Source organism: Bombus terrestris, chromosome 7 (assembly GCF_910591885.1).
Source record: "Bombus terrestris chromosome 7, iyBomTerr1.2, whole genome shotgun sequence".
Taxonomy (NCBI): domain Eukaryota; kingdom Metazoa; phylum Arthropoda; class Insecta; order Hymenoptera; family Apidae; genus Bombus; species Bombus terrestris.
In genome coordinates this window covers 12,672,885-12,689,835 of record NC_063275.1, presented here as the reverse complement: position 1 = coordinate 12,689,835, position 16,951 = coordinate 12,672,885, and the positions used below count along the sequence as shown (strand labels likewise).

Genomic DNA, 16,951 nt, shown 5'->3' with positions numbered 1-16,951 from the left:
TTTTAACTATTATTTAAAATAATTTATAGTTTTATTTCTTACTTATATCATATTTTATATTATAATACCAACATGTATATATAATCTATTACAATTATTACGTACATTTACATTATTTTCTGTACCATAACTGTACATGTTTCATACGTTTCACTTTCTTCTGCAATTGAAGGATGCCATACATTAAAGCTTCTGCTGTTGGGGGACATCCTGAAATGTGTTTAAATATATATATAACAATTTTCTACTAAGATAGAAGATTAAGCCTAAGACATAACATTAAGCTTTTTACGAATGTTACATCAAATATTACCTGGTACATATATGTCCACAGGCAAAATCCTATCACATCCTCTGACAACAGAATAACTGTAATGATAATAACCACCACCATTGGCACAGCTTCCCATTGAAATGACCCATCGGGGTTCGGGCATTTGATCATATACTCTTCTCAATGCAGGTGCCATTTTATTTGTGAGAGTACCAGCAACAATAATAACATCAGCTTGTCTTGGAGAGGCTCTAAATACAACTCCATATCTGTCCATATCGTATCTTGGAGCTGCAATATGCATCATTTCAACTGCGCAACAGGCTAGACCAAATGTAAGAGGCCATAGTGATCCTTTGCGACCCCAATTTATAAGATCATCTAATCGTGCTACTGCATATTCAGCCATATTGTTGGTATCTTGAAAAGGACTATAGGGCTTCCTTTTTACTTTTTGTGGCAAGGAAGGTCCACTTTCTTGCACAACTGCATCTGTGGCCATATGTTTGGCTTGATTGACTAAAGTTCCAGGACATCCTGATAAAGCAATGTTATTGCGTATCAGGGATGCTAAGCCCTGATTAAAAGAGGCTGAAAAGAAAATATTTATTCATATTAATTTTTTTAATATGTGATTTAATTTATAATATATTTACATTTATGAAAATTTATCTGTTACATAAGTCACAATTTTTGTAAAAGATAAATTTTTTATTATTATTGGAAATTTTTGTTGATACGTGAGGTTATGAAGTGTTACAATAGAATTTGAAAATGCCACCTATACCTTAGTGTAAGAAAATAAAGTTAATTTAGTTGTAATTGCTAGATCTTATGCAATACAAACTATTAGAGAGAATGAGCCATAAAATTAAACGTAAATACATATGAAATATATTAGTATATTTAGAGTAGAATTTCTTCCAAGTGATGAAATGCTATAATGTTACAATATGCGCTTATCATTATTTTACTTAATTACTGAAAACAATCGAAGATATTTTGAAAAGAATTGTAAACTTACGCGATAACATAATACTGCGCAACATCTTTCACCCTACAGTCTACAATACCCTCCCGTCACGCAGTTGTCTGTTACACTGCGATTCTGCGCTGTAAATATATCTCAAAGCGTTATATGTATGGTACCATGGTATGTATTTACTATAGAAATAAGAAATGTATAAATATATAACCGTAATATAAATTGAGCTGTTAAACCTAATATAGTTGATTAAGTGGCAACAGATATATTTACCTAATTAACCTCAAAAGATATATTGAGTGTTTTTAATTTATAGGTTGTGTTCATAAAACATAATATATTTTCTAATAAAGATATGACATGCAGAAACAAGCATCAGGCATTGAAAGATGTAGATTTATTACAGATAGGTCGAATATTGTAAGAACTGCGATTTTCAATATTTTTAACCACTTGTAGATCATAGCAATATTAATCGATTTTTTATTTTATTTTAACCGATGACATTTTCAGCATATATATATAACTGATATAAATCTATAAAACGTATTGTTTAAATTTGCATTACAAGCTTAGGCAAAAAAGTTGCAATTTTCTCAAAAAATTTTCGAGAGTGCATGTAGTAAACTAATTCGTCTAATTTCTCAAAAAAACTTAAGTCGTTTAATTCAATCTTAAAAAAGTTATTTAAAACACAGCGATCGCATCAGTCAGTTCCAAGTTTTTCAATTAATACAGTTAGTAAGTAAATACATGCATCAGCAGCTGTTCAAGTCTCTTACCAAGAGAATAGATTATTAAAGAGAAAGCTTCAAAACAACATTTTTCCAATTAAAAAGATCTTAAAATTATTAGAAGTTACTGAATATTTGATATGTAAATAAATCAGTTGATTTGATTAGATGAACAAAAAGATCGAAGGATCTATTTTCAACAGATTGCAATCTTACCACCAGAGGACTGAAATCTGAGCTATACTTTCATTAACAATAACTTTCCCGAAAGAATCTCATTGTTGAATACAATATAATTTCGTTTTATTATACAGATAAATAACTACAGCAATTAACAGATATTTAACAAGATTTGCAGTTTTAAATCATTTCACTTTCTTTTTAACATTCATATTTCTATTCAGTAAGATCTACTTTCCTAACCGAATCGTGATTTTTGAGAACTAATTCTTTGATACTTTAAAATTTTTTAAAAGAAAAATTATCTGTTTTACTTATACCAGATTATAGTTATAATACCATGATAATAGTTATATAGTTATAAATGTTATATATAGTTATAGTTATATATTTGTGTTAGGAAAAAATATAAATGAACAAAACATCATTTTTTCGTAGAATGTTTTTATTGGCTCAGTTTCTGTTTTATACAAAACATCTAAGAAACACAGATGCTTTCCGCTGATATTTTTTCCCTTAAACTTCGCCTTACGAAAGCGGCTAATCTATCGACTTCGCGACGTTTTTCTAGTCTTGCAGTTCCCAAAGGGCACGCTAAAGTATAATGCGATACTGATTTTTTTTTGTTTGCTTCAACAGTGCTTGTATGTCGACGCATATACCTAATCACAACACTACTTATTTACTCAATGGTGGTCGTTAAAAAGTCGAAACGTAAGGTTGTTAAAAAGTGCCTCTCATGTGAACGACTGCACTACTTTAGCAAACGGACGGGGACTTTAACTAGGCCATAGAACCAAATTTTTTCACTATTCGCGTTGCTTTGTAAACGTAAACAATTCCCTATATACAAAAACGGTCCCTACTATTTGTCGCTTATCAACCGAGCTAATTTCATTCATAGTAATTTTTTTACCTAAGGCTCCTGTTTTATCTCACCGATTTATCTCGTTCGAACGGTAAAACAAAATTTTTCTTTACATTTTACAAGTGTATCATGCTTCGTTGAACGAAAACTGCATTTAATTATTTTTTGTTTAACCACTTGCCTTATATCGTATACAAAATCATTTTCATAACTTACCGATTATCGAATTATAATAGACCGCGAATTTTTATGCATTTATAGGAAATTAAAAAGTCCAAAAATGCACATGATATTCAAAAATATACAAAATATTTAAAAGATAATGTTTATTATAATACTGAGTGGAAAAAATAAATTTCTTCTTAGATTCTATTTGTTTAATTAGGTCTGCGAACATATGAATTTACATAAGAATCCTCAGTCTAGTAATAAATAGAAAATTATGTTTGAACCCGAGTTTAGCTACATTGAATCACGTGGACGTTACTCTGATTAAGTCCGAAATGTTTTAAAGAAATTACGTGCGGTTAAAGTTTCATTTGTAGAAACAACATTTTCATTTAAAACAACATAGTAAATTTGAATGAGATTAGTTAAAAAATAAGTCATAAGGCAAGGAGTTAATCGTAGGCGTGTATGAACTCTGTGTGCATTTGTACGTTGTATCATATAGAGACCTCGTAGAGAACTATTTAGCGAAAATTCATTAACTCATAAACATCTAGGTAACATATAATTAACAACTTATATTTCAGCAACAACAATAGGATCATTTGTTATTTCTTTAAGTTTCGAGTCAGATATATGAATGGCTTCCGCTATCAACAGCAGCTGCCTAAATAATTTACAAATGTCGTAACAGTGTTTCTTTCTATGCATCTTAAACTCTCATTTCCAGTCGATTATTCGACGCCAGTTTTTATAATGTAATGTTCCTTTTTAAAATTGATAGGTAACCCATTTTAGAATGGACATTTTAAAACGTATCTAAACTTAATTTCAAGTAACGAACTAATTATCTCGAGAATTTTATTGAAACATCCCAAAAATATAGAAAAACTTTAAATTCTAATATTTTTCCCGCGCATATGTTATGAGTTAAAATCCTGCACGCATTTGTGCGCAGGTGACTTTCTTGTAACATTATCGCGCATCCTTCAAAATTGTTTTCAATTTTTTCTTTCTTTTGCCTTTTTATCTTTTTTATAGAGTTAATATAAGATTTACAAAGTAGTATTTGCAAATTATAAGAACAATTTAACATAATATAAAACCATATTAAAGGGGAAAATGTACATGCTTACACATACAGTTGGCAACAAAAATAGATGGGCAGATAGTGGAGATAGATATCAACAAAGTTTCGTTAAATACGGCTTGTTTACAGAAAAGTGTAAATTAATTTACTAAGTAATTTATGTAATATATGTATATATAATAAATAAAACTTATATACATATAACACTAGTACTAGTTCGATTAAACTTCATTGATACCTACTTCCGCCACATTTTCACTTATTTTTATCCCCGATTGTATCTTATTTTCAATCCAAAACAATCAATATAGGCAGAATATTTGTAATTATTCCTTTTATATGTTTTAAGATGATGAAATTTCAAGGAAGTCAGAAACAATTTCCATATAGTATGGCACAAATCGTTCTGAAGTTTACGATCTACAATACTGAGGTATCGACTAATCTACCAAAAATTGTGATTTTAAAAGGATGATAATCTAGAATCTCTATAGAACCTTGTCTAAAATTTTCAATTTACTTTGTGCGCCGTTTCTTTATTCATTTTCATTAATGATTCTCTTAGAATCACGACTCTAGATGATACATAACGGTCATATCTCCTTAATGATTTCTTAAACATTTTTAGAAATTCTTATGAGCCTTTCGGTGCACATGGTTCACTTGCGCAAATGATACTCACTCGAAATCTTGTTATATTAATGAATCAAAATTTTTAAGAAAATGAGCTTTCTCTATTAGAAAACATAAATAAAGTCAATACTCGAAGCTTTGAAACCATTTGCATTAAATGCTCGCTCGAGTACATCGTAGTTCAGCGCCATCGTTGTCAACATTATAGTCCAGAATGATAAAACAGTGAGTAGCATTATCTTCCAAATTGAGCAAGTTTTCGTTCAACAATGATATTGAAAATTTCAATTGATATTAGTTCCATATTCAAGTGGTAAACAGAGAAGATTGATTTTTGCAAAAATATACAAAAAATAATGTACAAAAAGTATTCATTGTAGGAATAAACAAGTGTCCTTACCCCCATTTTTGTTCTTCATTTAACTTCCAGTTTCTTTTATGTGCGTTACTAGTTTTCCTTTGATATTTACATAAGAACGTAGGTCATAAATCGATTAATTCGCAGAACCCCTTTTCTCTTTTTAAATACGTTGTTGATATGGCTTCAGAGATTCTGCGAAATTCATATACAACATTCGTTCCGTAGCGAGTATCACTGGCGCAGACGAACGTTTCTACGTTAGCGTGTAAAACGAAAGTGGAAACGTCAAGCGACTAATGATTAAGTCTGCGTAATTCCATGGCTGCGATGTCGTCCACGGATATAAGCTTCTCTATGGGGATGCAAGAGAGCTCGCCACCGACGCACGATTGTGGTTGTTGCCACCTGGCTTCTTTCTCCGCCACTTTGGCTTTCAACTCAGCCTCTCTTGCTCTCCGTTCTTTCAGCTTCAAGGAGAAGATCGCCACAGACCTGGCTCTCTTCATCAGACTCTGTTTCACCCTGGTCTTCTTCGCTTCCCTGTCCTCTTTCGATGGTTTCTCCTCCTCCTGACTTGAAATTGTTTTGTTTGAGTCTGAAAGACCGCTCGAGTCCTTCTCTTTCTCGGCATAATAGGACGATTGCTGTTTGTAATCCTGCATCTCTCGCTGATGTTGCTGATACTGTTGCTTCTCTGCCTTTTCTCGTTCCCTTTCTCTCTCGGGGGAGAATCGGAACTTTTGGTTTCTGTGAGCCACTGTCCATGGCGGAGCAGATCTTTAAACAGAATTATGAGTATAGTTTGATACACTAGATTTTTAAGAAGATATTCTCTTTAATCTTACACTTCAGGATAAAAGATGTAAGATTACCTAAGAAGATCACTGTCCGACGAGGATGCAAGATCTTTTGAGACGATACAATCAGTGGACCTGTGAAGAGTCAACTCGTCCCCGCTTCCACTAACCGTACCAGCTCCACTGATCTCGGAATCGCTGGACTTCCTACCACCAGCTTCGAGACCTAATCTTCGAACCCAATCAACACCTCCATGAGGTCCAATTGTTAAGTGATGACTGTAGTGATCAGTTCCACCCGATGCCTCTGACTCAGTCTGAAGCCATTCCCTTGAACGCCTTCCTACTTGTAAATAAAAAGAAATTGTTTTTTATATAGTTAGGAAACATTAAAGATCTATTCAACAAAAAATTCATGTTTACTAAATTAAAAATAAGCTTACTAAACTATATATTACATTAAATATATATAATAGATCCTTCTATCAAACGTTTCCTAAAAAGGGGGGAGGGGGCGGAAAAAGAAGAAGAAACTATCGAACCTCGTTCTGCACCAGGAATAGAGCATCTAGGTGAATTGTGAATATCACGAATGCTGCCCATAGTGTTTTCAGTCAAGAATTGGGTGCTTAAGTCACTGCTGCCTGCGCTACCAGGAGTCTGGACTGCGGAAGGTGTTTCTGAGATCCTTGGCACGGATGCTGCACTAGGTGTCGGGGGACTACTGGGTGTCTGGGTGGACGACGCTAGGGTCGGTGTATCCGGAAGACTGGAGGATGTTGCTTCTCCGGTGCGGTCGGAAATTAGTTGTTGTTCTTCGTTCTCACCGTCTGCTGGACTCACCACGAATCTCCCTGAGTTCGAGCGAAATTAATAGATGGTAGGAGGGAGGACGAGAGATTGTGGGCGTCGTGTTTACCCGATCAGTCGGTGAATAATTGTTATTAGAAATAAAAATTATACAGTCAGCTCGAGAATTTATAAAATTTTATCTAAAAATTCCTTAGAATTCCTCGAGCTTTGGGAATATTTTAAGTTAATTCTTTAATTCCTTAAATTTACAGAGTTTCTAAAGTTCTTTGAGTTTTTTAATTGTACTTCAGGTTTCTTGAGTTCTTTGAGTAGTTAAAATTTTCTAATTTCTTTGAATTCTACAATTTCCTGGAGTTCCTTGGGATTCTTTGAGCTCTGAATACCAAAGTTTCTCTAATTCCTTGAATGTACAGAATTTCTTGAGCTCTTTGAGTTTTTTCAGATCTATTCTAAGTTCCTTAAGTTTTTTGAATTCTTCAAGTTTTTTAGATTCTTCGAATCCCTTAAGTTTTCGAAAATTTTAAAAAATTTTAGAATTTTCCAACTTCTCCCATAGTTCCAGAGATTCTTAAGTTCCACGAACTTTTTTTATTCTTAGATTTTCTTCACCATCTTTTGATTGTTTCAGGTTCCACAGAGTTCTTGGAATTCTTTGGAATTCCTTAACATTTTAAAAACATTGCGAGGCATTGAATTCAAAACTGATCGGGTCCCGTAAGCAGGAGAATTGTCTCTAGTTGGAGAAGAAGCGGAGTAAGGAGGAGAATGTTGCGACAAGACTTACATTACATAGCTCGTTACATTTAAAAACGTGATATTACTGTTTACTTACCTATCACTGTGGCTGGATGTTGTTCTGGTGACGGAGTAGACGACAGTCTTCTGACTGCTTCTCTTCTCAAAAATTCTACCTTGGCCATTTCCGTGGCCACCCAATGCGGAATATCCGGAATTGCGCAGATTATTATGAATCGTATCCCTAGCATAATGTGCTCCAGGGCGACTATCAGCAAGATCGTTTGCGTGGCCGACATTTCCGGGAACATTCGTTGCACCTGCCCGCTTAACCCGATCAGAGCGCAATTGACTAAAATCGCGACCAGGCCCATTGCTTCCATGGCATTCTAATAAATAAAAAAATTTTATGTTATTTCTATTTAAAAATTGAATTATTCCATAAACATTTTGTAATTGATAGTAGTATGTTTTATATTAGTATATTTTATTTATGATAACTTTTGGTAAATTGAACTTTTATTAATTACGATGATAATTACAATGGTTTTACAGAGACTTGTATAGATGAAATTTTGCTGTATTTATTTATGTATTTACTACTCACTTGCCAAGTTCCAATATTAGAAACTCTTCGACCAAATGGTCTTTGAAGGACGAAGCAGAGTTTGAAAGCGTCGCCGCGTAGTTCAAGAAGATTTCCAAGTAACGCCGCCATAGCAGCCAATGGAAAGGCTGAAGAAAACAGACAGACGTATCCCAATTGTGACAGCATCTCTAGATGCTCTGAAAATGCTCCGTCGTACTGCGAATGGAAATATTTCTGCATAAATCGTTTGTGAAAATCTTCTAGAGCTAGACTTATCATTATTATTATCATTATAATTATAACATATACATTACTCTTAAAATAGAGTGATACTGTAAATAATTAGTTAAGTTTCCCACGCAATTCGTTGCAGGTTTATTATCTGAAATACATATATAATTATTCTACTTATACATTCCATTATATCATTAATATTATATAATATAATATACTTTTGGATAAGAAACCTGCAACAACATTTTTAATTACACATATAATTTAAGAGATATCATTCAGAAAAATGTTCTATTAGGTGAACAATATATGTATCTAGCATAGGTAGTGCAAGGATCACTATGCTTTTCGAACAAAACATAAGAAGCCAGCGCTTAACATGGAGTTAGCGTTACAAGCTGTGAGTCGTTCCATTCACCCTTTTGATTACTCTATTGCTTTTTACAGTGTACTTCAGAATTGTAAATCAATCAGGCTGAAAATTGAACCCAATATAATGAGTGGCTAGGCGTCTTTTAAATGTAAAAGTAAAACATGATTGAACATATATTTATCACATAGAGAACATTCCTTTAACATTCACTGCTTGATTCAGTTGAAAGAATTATAAAAGACACTACATATTTCAGTTTATATAACATTCCTTTCTTTCTATTTTATCGTTTAATGCGATGATAAGCGCAGTCGGTAATCGAAAGGATGAAGTATTTAACGGTAAGATGATCAGATGACATTACCTTTTTAGTAGATACCTGTGCGTTGTCGACAGAATCAGTGGGAAACGGAAAAAAAAAATCATTAAAATTTTGCAAAAAGAACCGATCAGACGACACAGGACAACATTCATTAGCTCTACCTCTTCCGTTTAATCCTACCCTTCTTCTTCTATCACCAGAATCGCTTTCAAATGTTTCGATTGCCCCCAAAATAAAATTAATTGAACGAAGAATGACTGTACACGCAAGCGAAGGATCGTTAAAAAGATACCGTAAAGGAGAAATAGAGTATTGTGATGTGATCAATAAAAGAACCTGTGTCCACCTTGGCACACTTCATTATTCAACTTCTAAAATATATAAACATCTATTACAATATAATAATGAACGAATACACAATGACAATAGGATAATTAAAAAATATACAATGATTTTATTCTTTTAGAGATACGGTAACTAGAAAAAGTATACATTCTATTTATCATTACATTTATGTAATACTTAGTTAAGACTAAGTATGTTAAATCTCATATCATTTAATAATACTTTCATATGAGGGTAAAAAATTAATATTTTGAAAATAAAAAAATGTTTCATTAGAAAATAAGAATATGTACAAATACTTTTTGTAGTCACTGTAATTATAAGTTTTTCAATTCGTTGTCTAATTCCAGTTCTCGTTTAAAAAGCCCACCAAGGCGAATCAGGTTCAGTGCGCAACTGCGTGAGTGCATCAGAAACGAAAGAAATTAGCTAAATCTAGTTCAAACCTTGAACGTAACGTCACTAAGTAGAGAATTAGTGGGATGTCCTACTCTGTAGAGAGAACTCTCCAATTCGGCCTGGCTGACGTTTCTCGGCTGTTTGGATTTTCCGCCATCGGAACGTTCGCTCTTATCCTCCGTATTCTTCCGTAATTCGTCATCTTCCTCGCCAGGTGGCGGCCTAGCCTCGCTGGGACTCAACGCGCCAAAAAGTTCGAAACTCAGTCTAGCCAATCGCAGCTGCTCTATTAGATACGGCACCGCGGACTCTTTTAAATTGCCAATCACTTGACGCGCTATCAGTAGTGCGGCTAATTGCTGAAATCATAACCAATAAGATTTATTATTGTTTTTTAAAAATATTTGTAATCTTACGAACATTTTTAATAATTTAGTTTCTTTAATTTTGAATAAACGAAGAGTACATTTTAGAACATAGAATACAGATGGTCTTTTGGACCTCTTAAAATTGTATTTTTTTCTATACCCTCTTTAATTTGTTAAGTACAAATTTTTATATTTCTTCATTTGAATTTTTTGTTTAAATTGTGAGTTAAAGTAAACTTCAGAATATAGGATTTTTCATAGATCAGATTTTTATTATTTTTTATTTGTTTCATCACAATTAAGACTTTATATTGTATTGAAGTTTCATTTAATTTGGAGTAGAAATTTCCAAGATACATTTAAATATATTTAGAATTTAAGTTCTAGCATTTGACTGATCTATTCTACTTATTTTTCAGAGTCACTGTTTCCTAAATTGTGATTATGATTAACCATTATATACTTTTCCTGTTTGCATTCTATCAAAAACAATCTAATATCTTCTAGATACTAATTACAGAGACAAGAATTTGCAAGGATAGATAAGTCGTAATAGAAAAAACGAGACGATATCTAAGTTTGTCTAAAAACTCTGTCTATGGACATTCTCGAAGAAGAACTTCGATAGAATAAAGAAAGAAGAAGAAGAAAAAGATGAAGAAGAAGGAAAAACCGGGATTAAAGGGATCCTTACCTCTTTAAGTCTCTCTTGATCCTGTAGGTAGAAGGCGATGTAAAATAGCGATAGGAAGGAGTTTACAAACTGAAACTGAAATACATAGTCTCTTCTGTATACTCTATCTGTCGTGGTGAATTAAACACACACTAGAATGCACGAAATATAAGCGCATGTATATAAAATCACGCCATATTCTAACAATTAAACAATTATGTTTTGAAAAAGCGCAAGCAAGAAAGTAGTCTAGGAGAGTATTGAGTTCTCATGCAGCGACAGAGACAGCCAGAGCAAACTTTTACTTTTCAATTGATTGAATCGAAGCCGAAGAGCTTTAATTTAATACTATAATTAATGGTCCACCTCTAAATTTGTCTAGAATAGAACAATCTATATTTATTGAAAAATTTTACCATTGCAATAATAACGGTAATTTTTTATATTTCTTTAGCGCGAAATCTTAAAAGAAAATTGTATTTTCTTTTTGTTACTGAATGTATATGATTGAATTGAAGTGTATAAGTGAGTATTTTATCATTAAAAAATGCACATGCTTTACAGTAATATTTAAAACATTATTTGAATTACTGAATGATATATGTTTCATAATGACATGTATTAGGTTTTCCAGAATCGCCATGGTTGAGAAGCTATGTCAATATCAATCAATGTAAACGTTGAATTTTAAGAAAAAAAGAAGGAAAAATAAAGAAAACGAAAATGGTATAAATTCTATGATTCGGTTAGAGGAGGACACACAATAATACAGCTAGTACAACATACAATAATAATAATTCTAATCATTGAGAATGGAGAGTTCTTCTTTATTACCAGTGCCACCTTGTAGATCAGATGATTCTCGTACTCGGTGTCTAGCCGATAGTTTTCTGCGTCCAACACACAAAAATCACAAATACTATCTACTGTAACATGACTGCTCTCCAGTATGTAAAGAAATGAAAAATAGGAGAGAGAAAAAGAAAAATTAAAAAAGCAAAAAAGGAAGAAGTTGAGAAAATAATTAGTGGAATAGAAAGAGGAATATAATTATAACAAGATCTACAATATAATGTATCTCGTTTGTTTGATATTATTTTTATAATACGTAAGAGGATACAAAAACACTCTGTTTTATAGATCTGTTTAAGTCATGTTCGTTAGTCAAGGATTATACATAGTTCTGAATTAATCTCTAGAAGAAGCTAAGCCGTGGAAAGATTCGAAAAGTATTTATGCTATAGGCTTTTGATAGAAAAAAGAAAAGAAAGACTAGACGTGCAGATGTGTCTCGTGAAGATACACAAAAATCGATGTGAGGAATTTTATAGAAAATATTCATCCACTCTCGCATGTCGTATCTCGCACACGGCTGATCAATCGTGTCGAGAATGAGAATGATAGCAATACTATGGGAACCAAAATAATGTACATAATCGTTGTTCGGCGCATCTAGACGTTCTATACGTACCCATGTCGTTCAACCATACAGCGACTTTGAAGTAAGCTTCGTCCATTAAAGCTATCACTACCGCCAGTAGAACTTTTGGCACATAACTCAACCAGAATGCGTGTCCTCTTGATTCGAGACGAGCGTCCCACCAATCCTGTAATCATTTGTAAAATGTATTCCATATACATTTATAGGTATATGTAAAACATTGAGAATCTGGCTTTGTTTGAAAAAAAGTAGAAGAGCAGAATTTTTTTACGTCAAGTTCTGGACAGTTGGGTAGAAATACCGTCTCAGCCTCTAGAACTAAATTGTTCCCGGACATTTTTGTTCCTCGATGGGATTTTGTAAGAAAAGTTTGCAAGCGCGACTACAGGCATGTTGCAAGATTCAGTGATTAGTGGGAATGTCCATTGATCGCTCCATTTATGTCTTGAATATTTCGAAGGAATTTATTAAAACTCGAATTCACATAATAAGAAGTTGGGAGGAATTTTTAATTTGTCAGCTGGAAAAAATGGATTAAGTTATTCTATCTAATTTGTTATTTTTAAATAAACTTTTACAACTCACAATTTATAATTTATAGTATGCTTTTGTTAATAACAGAAATTTATGTCATCTTGCTTTAGATTTTTTTGTTTTCAAAAAGTATTTAATTTTAGGAAAGCGATGAAATTTCTATCCTATGAAGTGTTGAATCTACATTATATCACATATACATGTATAAGAGTGGAACTAAAATTATGCTTTTTCAGATGTATGCTGAAAGGAATATCTGATTAAGAAATGGTTTTATGTTGTGTAAACTTCTTTAGAAGGAACTCCAAAAGTAAAATTTTCTTTGCTATAACACGTATCTAAAAAAACATTAAAGTATGTGTCACAAATTTAGATCTGTTTAGATCTATCTTATCGTAAACTTCTGCATTTTCCTTTAAAGTTTTATTCTGGATAAGTACTCCAGATAAACATATAATAGGTCGAATTAATCATGTATTTAATCAAGTATTCCATATTCAATAAGTTTTTGTTCATCTAAAAGTACAAAAAATGTCTCGAACCTGTATCTGAAAGCTGAGGATCATCACAATGAAAACGAAGAATAAGCACGCTGCGATAATCGGAACGCTGACAAAGTACCGGAACATGTTTCTCTTCCATCTAGGATATGTTGGCTCCAATCTCCCTGTTACTGCTGAAGTTTCCAAAGTGCCCTTCAATTTCGGAAAAGAGAGAAGAGGAAAAGATATCATAGCATTGGAATTACACTCAGTACAACTAACTTCAATTAACTATGTTTTAAAGCGAAAAAGCGAAAAACGTGTGAAAGAAAGCGAGAGTGGCGCTAGTGATCGCCAGGAAACTTACCGTGAACAAGGGCCTAGGCTCGACAAGTAGGTCATCTCTTTGATCCAAAGTACCCCACCTGTAGGCCAATTCGGCGCCCCTTCTTTTCCAGGTTTCCAGATAAACCGTGGCCCAGATCACATTGAAGACAGAGAACAGAACATACGCTACGTCTTCCACCGCTTGATTCCTGCCGATGATGCCGACCTGGAAGATTAAGTTAAAACGAGATAGATGTTAACAATGCAATACTACATTTACATAAAATCTTATTACAATATTATACTGAGTCGTTATTAGGCTGAAGGTATTTATGCAAATTCATATCCTTGTCAAAATAATTGAAAAGGCGGAATCCAGACACAAGACTGTTTTATCTAGTAAATATTACAATAAATACTACATTTTCTATATTTCACATATTTTTGCGTATTATGTGTATTCTGTGCATTTTTGAACTTCCACTTATCATAACTCATTACATATTCCAAACGCAAGAATATGTAAAATTAGAAATTAAGGACAAAGTGGTTAAAAATGGTTAGAAGAAATATAATTTTATTCGTAGAAACGCTTTGAACACACCCTATAAAAAAGCTATTAGTTACAAGATTAACATTATTAAAAATTATAAAATGAAAATATAAGAATTGTTGGGTATTTAAAATTTGACTTGTAGCTTTGTTAAAAGCTTTTTTAGCCAAAAATTTGAGATTTTCACGGCTCGGTATTACAGAATTACTTTTATGGATAGTTACTTGGAAAAAATATTCTCATGTTTTACAAACATTATAGTTAATACTTGTAAACTGTAGGAATATATATTTCTTTTCTTACCCAATATATGGCACCCACTGCAGCTGGAACGATCAGAGCGGTGGTGTAATGACCGAGCCATGCGAAGTACATGGTAATCTTGACTCCGAAGTATTTACAAATGTCGTCCAAGGGTTGGGGGCTAAGAAACGCGCGAACCCATGTTCGTTGCAGCTTCTCCAACGCAGGTAATTCGTGAAGAGGGAAGACCTGGAAAAAAATATATTTCTTCTTATAAGCACAGGTACAACAATAAGTTGAAAAGAAACAATTAAATCTTTTTATGAAAAGCTAAAAAAATTTCAAGAAAGTTGAACTTATCAACAATTAGTAATAATTAATAATTTCTCAGAATAATACAAATTTCTTTAAGAATTCTTATAGATTCAATCTAAGTAAGACATTTTGATTATTTATAAGAATTCTTAAAGGAATTTATACTATTCTGCATTTGCAGATCAAAGATCGTTTAACGAATAACACTAACCTGGGATATGATCCCAGCAGAAAGGCATTTTGGAATAATTGCTTGACCTTCTACCATCTTAAGCCCGGATAGACTATGAAGATCCTGCGGACCCGCCCTAAGAGTATGCAGCAGGTGCAGGACCAGCGATTGCCTTTCCTGAGTAGTGAAGAATCGAGATTCATCGTCGCTGCCTTCGAAACAGCTCGATTCAGAACCTACAAATTCTTTCAATCCTCCACCGAACTCTTGACGTAAAGTCTTTGGTAAATGCACCTCTTCGGCAGCTTTCAATAGTCTATCAATAAATAAGTATCGTTTAAAATTTTTTTAATCAAATCAGTTTGGTTCCTGAGATTTCATATAATCAATAGAATGTAATGATTATAATTTACAATATATAAGAAATATACTTACACACTAAAGGGAGCTGTTAAATAAAAGCCATAAGTGTCTGACGAAGTATGATGTCGGACATGCACCACTAGGCCCGGGGTTCCCGCCCGAAGACGGCCTAGGAGCCACATCAAAGTTTCATCGCTTGCTCCGCTTGGAAACATCATCACGACGTCGCATTCCTGTACAATTCATCATTCATATTTGGCGAATATCGATTATCGATTACAACAAATCTTTATGAATTTTTAGTCTCAGAGTTCTTAGAGTTTAAATTCCTGGATTTCTATTTTTTAGTTTCTTGGGATTTGAATACTTCAATTTTTAGAACTCTTTAATTTCGTAGAGTTTCTTAAGTTGCAAAATTTCTCGGGCTTCTAGGATTCTTTTTTAAGTCGTTCGAGTTCTCAAAGTTCTTCAAGCTAGCTGCTTCGAGATTCTATTTTACCAGTTTACTGATTTTATTCCATATCTCCATATCATCGAAATAATCAGGTTTCTCGTAAGAAATAAGATACACTCGAATGTCCACAAATGAGAACCATGACGTTATTTTGTACTTATCGCTGGACAAGGTACACTTATTTCCCTATGGAATTATAGACCGTAGGGCGAATTATACATGTTTTCTGGCACAGGGACTAAACTCGTTTGCCCTGGCCGTCTTCCAAAAGGCAGCAGATTGCTTGATATTGACAATCTACGCGCGAAGATATCCTGATGGCATGTCTGACCTAATACCGCCGTCGAAATTCACTTCTATTATCCGTATTATCTACTCTGCTGGAATTAAAAGAAATCCTTCTTTCTCAGAAATTGCTAATATTTACTATATTTATACATAAAGAGCAATGTATGATAACATGACACTAGATAACAGTGACGAATCATGGAGCGTAGCCAAACAAGTACAAAGACTAACTTTAACGCTATTTTGTTACGAAGATTTAATTTATAATTGATGTGCTAACTAAAACTTGCGCTATATACTGACAATGCTAATTAGATTGTATTACATAGTTTAAGAGGGAACTAAGAAAAAAAAAAGACTTCAGAGTTTACAATCAACTTTTGATGTAATCTTAATTGTAATTTTGAGCCACTATATTATGAGTAGTATTGTGATATCGGTGTAGTGTAGTCTCTGACCGAAGTTAAAACTTCTGTATTTAGTATAAAATATTGAACAATGAAATTGTAAAGTGGAAAAGTATACCTCCTATACCTATTATATTTTTTCGCTGAACAAGTTCCTCGACAATTTTCAATTTTCTACCACATTGTGCATAAAAAAGAAAAACAGCTAATAAAGCCAACTTTTCTACGTGAGTCGAATAAAAAATCTCACGGAGGAGGCTGAACTTCTGGAACGCAAATGATGGCTAGTATTGAACGATATATGGAAAAAGTTACGTAACAAAGAATAGAAACCGCGCGTGGGCATGTCTTAGGATATCTCATCGGAACTACTATCGTTACGGGGATGAAGATGACGCTTTTTAAAAGGTCACCTTATATTAAATTAACTG

The 16,951-nt window shown here is 33.2% G+C and overlaps 2 protein-coding genes and 1 long non-coding RNA gene across 11 annotated transcripts in view; 1 reads left to right on the top strand and 2 right to left on the bottom strand.

Annotated features, from left to right (window-relative positions):
- Positions 1–12: 12 nt before the first annotated feature.
- Positions 13–1,387, bottom strand: LOC100648250 (NADH-quinone oxidoreductase subunit B 2). Its single transcript, XM_020863794.2, has 3 exons — positions 1,299–1,387; positions 314–865; positions 13–210 (listed from the first exon to the last, which is right to left on the bottom strand). The coding sequence occupies exons 1-3, from the start codon at positions 1,321–1,323 to the stop codon at positions 113–115; spliced, it is 675 nt and encodes a 224-aa protein (XP_020719453.1). The 5' UTR covers positions 1,324–1,387; the 3' UTR covers positions 13–112.
- LOC125385497 lies at positions 1,297–6,502 on the top strand. Its single transcript, XR_007224859.1, has 2 exons — positions 1,297–1,427; positions 6,146–6,502. It is a non-coding gene; the product is annotated as an uncharacterized LOC125385497 (long non-coding RNA).
- Positions 2,695–16,951, bottom strand: part of LOC100647621 (anoctamin-8) — a 28,307-nt gene continuing 14,050 nt past the window's right edge. For 2 of the 9 annotated variants that reach the window (XM_012310203.3, XM_048407795.1), the window contains 14 exons: positions 15,444–15,604; positions 15,048–15,324; positions 14,582–14,770; positions 13,766–13,951; positions 13,459–13,611; positions 12,413–12,548; positions 11,776–11,831; positions 10,963–11,037; positions 9,948–10,259; positions 8,246–8,443; positions 7,736–8,027; positions 6,633–6,944; positions 6,166–6,436; positions 2,695–6,070 (listed from right to left, as the gene is read on the bottom strand). In XM_012310203.3, coding sequence (XP_012165593.1) covers positions 5,587–6,070; positions 6,166–6,436; positions 6,633–6,944; positions 7,736–8,027; positions 8,246–8,443; positions 9,948–10,259; positions 10,963–11,037; positions 11,776–11,831; positions 12,413–12,548; positions 13,459–13,611; positions 13,766–13,951; positions 14,582–14,770; positions 15,048–15,324; positions 15,444–15,604 — 3,102 coding nt within the window. In that variant the 3' untranslated portion in view covers positions 2,695–5,586. The remainder of the gene's footprint in view (positions 6,071–6,165; positions 6,437–6,632; positions 6,945–7,735; positions 8,028–8,245; positions 8,444–9,947; positions 10,260–10,962; positions 11,038–11,775; positions 11,832–12,412; positions 12,549–13,458; positions 13,612–13,765; positions 13,952–14,581; positions 14,771–15,047; positions 15,325–15,443; positions 15,605–16,951) is intronic. The other 7 variants (XM_003396536.4, XM_012310204.3, XM_020863792.2 and 4 more) reach the window with 7 other exon arrangements.